The sequence below is a fragment of the Charadrius vociferus genome, unplaced genomic scaffold (genome assembly GCF_000708025.1).
Source record: "Charadrius vociferus isolate BGI_N301 unplaced genomic scaffold, ASM70802v2 scaffold1816, whole genome shotgun sequence".
Lineage (NCBI taxonomy): Eukaryota > Metazoa > Chordata > Aves > Charadriiformes > Charadriidae > Charadrius > Charadrius vociferus.
Window position 1 is genome coordinate 1,552 of NW_009648823.1, and position 2,335 is coordinate 3,886.

General features: G+C 61.6%; 2 protein-coding genes across 2 annotated transcripts in view; one reads left to right on the top strand and one right to left on the bottom strand.

Annotated features, from left to right (window-relative positions):
• Positions 1 to 711: 711 nt before the first annotated feature.
• Positions 712 to 1,684, bottom strand: LOC104288133 (ORM1-like protein 2). The gene is made up of 3 exons (XM_009886892.1): positions 1,511 to 1,684; positions 1,120 to 1,271; positions 712 to 882 (listed from the first exon to the last, which is right to left on the bottom strand). The coding sequence occupies exons 1-3, from the start codon at positions 1,682 to 1,684 to the stop codon at positions 747 to 749; spliced, it is 462 nt and encodes a 153-aa protein (XP_009885194.1). The 3' UTR covers positions 712 to 746.
• Positions 1,685 to 2,143: 459 nt separating this feature from the next.
• Positions 2,144 to 2,335, top strand: part of SARNP (SAP domain containing ribonucleoprotein) — a 31,294-nt gene continuing 31,102 nt past the window's right edge. Inside the window, exon 1 of the mRNA XM_009886893.1 lies at positions 2,144 to 2,188. Coding sequence (XP_009885195.1) covers positions 2,144 to 2,188 — 45 coding nt within the window. The remainder of the gene's footprint in view (positions 2,189 to 2,335) is intronic.

The window sequence follows — 2,335 nt, forward strand, 5'->3', positions numbered from 1 at the left end:
GCGCGGCGTCCCAGCCAGCGGCACGGCGGCTGCACCGGTTCTTGGTGGGGAGTAACAGCCCTCGGGGGCTGCGTGAGAGTCCCCAGCGTGCCACCAGCCCCAGCGGGTGCTCGGGGGGAGCCGGGCGGCCCCTGCCAAGCTGAAACGCCCTGAGAAGTGCTGCTGTAGGTCACAATTGCTTTCCACTAACCTTTTTGTACTCCCAGAGCGGAGCAGCTGGGTTTTAAATGGTAGTGTACTTCTTTCTTATCACTTTTGTTAAATTAAAAGTACGGTTTGAAGGAGTCTGGCTGGTCTGTGCGGGGGGCGGGTGGGCGGGAGGCGCGAGCTGGTCCCACTGTGAGGACACTGCTCCGGTCGCTCTCAAGTTCTTTATTATGGTGGAAACATAGAAAACATGAGGACAAGAGAGGTGTAGGTGGGTGACTCTTCCCACTAGTCAGCAGTTCTCCCCTCATAGGTGCTTTCTGCAGGGTTATGTGGAGGTTAGCTTGAAGGAAACATGCACAAGTGACACGACTGCTTGCTCTGTACCGCTCAGCGCCGCTTCTCTCTTCACCGAGGAGATAGAAGCCCCAGGGAGGAGCTCCTCTGAGGCGGAGGAACCTTTCTAAAAGCCAGAGCGGTCCCTGCCCTCCTCACGTCTCGCCCCTGCTCTCCAGCTGGTGCCTTGCGCTGCCCTGGTGTCCCCTCTCCGTCCCCGGCTCCGCTGGAAGTGCCGCGCACGGCGGTGGGCACGCCGGGCCTCAGTACTTGTTGATGCCAAAGACCCGCACGCCGTGGAACTGGGGCAGCTTGGGCAGAAGGACGCTGAGCAGGGAGGCTGTGTTGATGACAAAGTGCGCGGGGTCGTATTTGGTGTAGAAGCTGGTGAGGAGGTACCTGGGGGAGAGAGGGAGACACCGGGTGAGCTCTGTACCACTCCCACCCTCCCTGCTGCCAGCACTGGGGGGAATTTCGGGTGTCTCGCAGGTGTTTCCCACGCAAAACAGCACCTCGCAGCAGGGGAGCCCTCTCCAGCCCAGGATCTGTCCCTGCCAGGGTGGCTGTGCCGGCAGAAGCCCAGCGGTTGCACCATGCACCCTTAAACACCCTCCTGCCTCATTCAGCGGCACTCACAGCACTACTGGGGAGATGCTGAGGAACTTGCGCGACGAAGTGCACTGCGTCCCATAGTCGATCTGCTCCCAGTGCGTGAGGAGGCGATCCTTGCCCTGGTCCGGGGTCTCGAATGGGGTCCCCTTCACCGTGTGCAGCAGCAAGTACATGACCTGCAGGTTTCACAGGAGAGGAGATGTAAAGCAAGCCCAGGACAGCCTGCTGCTGGGACAGAAACGTGCTTTGTGCTGTTTCCCGAGCTCACGACCTTTCAGTGCCAACCCCCCAGCCTTTCCCCGGGTGCCCCGCAGGAACCAGGGGCTTCCTCGTAGCGCAGGGACACGGGACTGTAGCCAGCGAAGGCCAGCCTGCGTGCTCTCCCGCCCTGGGAGAAAGCTGAGCTTTCACTAACCAGGTTGTGTATGACGTTGGTGAGCGTCCAGACCACAGGAATGCTGAAGAAGGGGATGCTGAGGAGAACGATGTGGAGGACTCCCACGGAGATGACATACGCCAGCCAGATGCCCCGGCTGTTCATCACCCGCGTGTTGGGGTTCACCTCGCTGTGTGCCACGCCGACGTTCATCCTGCAGCAGACAAACGAAGGCTTCCAGAGGTCTCCTCAGAGAGGTTTTCCCAAATCTCTGCAATTCCTAACCCAGTCAGGGCTCTTGGTGTAGCCCAAGATCCACGATTTTCCTGCAGCACCTCTCACCCTGTCCTTCCCAAATGCCGGACCTCAACACATCCCTGATCCCAGCTCCCAATTAGCGACTCTGCATCTCAGCCTTAAGGACAGGAGCACAAGGGCAACGAGAAAAGAAAGGAGCTCACCCCCAGTCACCAGAAACGCTGGGAATAAAGGAAGAACCACTCCAGGACAGGGCTCCCCTCTCCCCGGCACCTCCTGCGCCATAAACTCAGCTCCTTGGCCCCAAGGCACGCGTGGGGCCGGGAAAGCACCACAGATCCCTGTCCTCGAGGAGAATATTGCCCTCCCCAGGGCCGGGTACGCTTGCTCCCCTCACGGCCCGTCCCTGCCGCCATGGCCTCGCACCCCCGGCCCCTCAGAGCCCAGCCCTCCTTCCCTGTCCCCTCGGGCCCCTGGCCCCTCGCAGCCCTGTCCCCCCCAGCCCTGTCCCCTCCCTCCCCGTCCCCTCACAGCCCGGCCCTGCCGCCACGGCCTCTCACCCTCGGCCCCCCACAGCCCAGCCTTCCCTCCCTGTCCCCTCAGGGC

What these genes read in the sequence shown, in the direction of transcription:
- LOC104288133 (XM_009886892.1), bottom strand. Translation starts at nt 1,684, where the DNA reads ATGAACGTCGGCGTGGCACACAGCGAGGTGAACCCCAACACGCGGGTG. An exon ending in CCAACGTCATACACAACCTG is followed by an intron (nt 1,272 to 1,510) that starts GTTAGTGAAAGC and finishes TGAAACCTGCAG; the next exon opens with GTCATGTACTTGCTGCTGCA. An exon ending in AGCATCTCCCCAGTAGTGCT is followed by an intron (nt 883 to 1,119) that starts GTGAGTGCCGCT and finishes TCTCTCCCCCAG; the next exon opens with GTACCTCCTCACCAGCTTCT.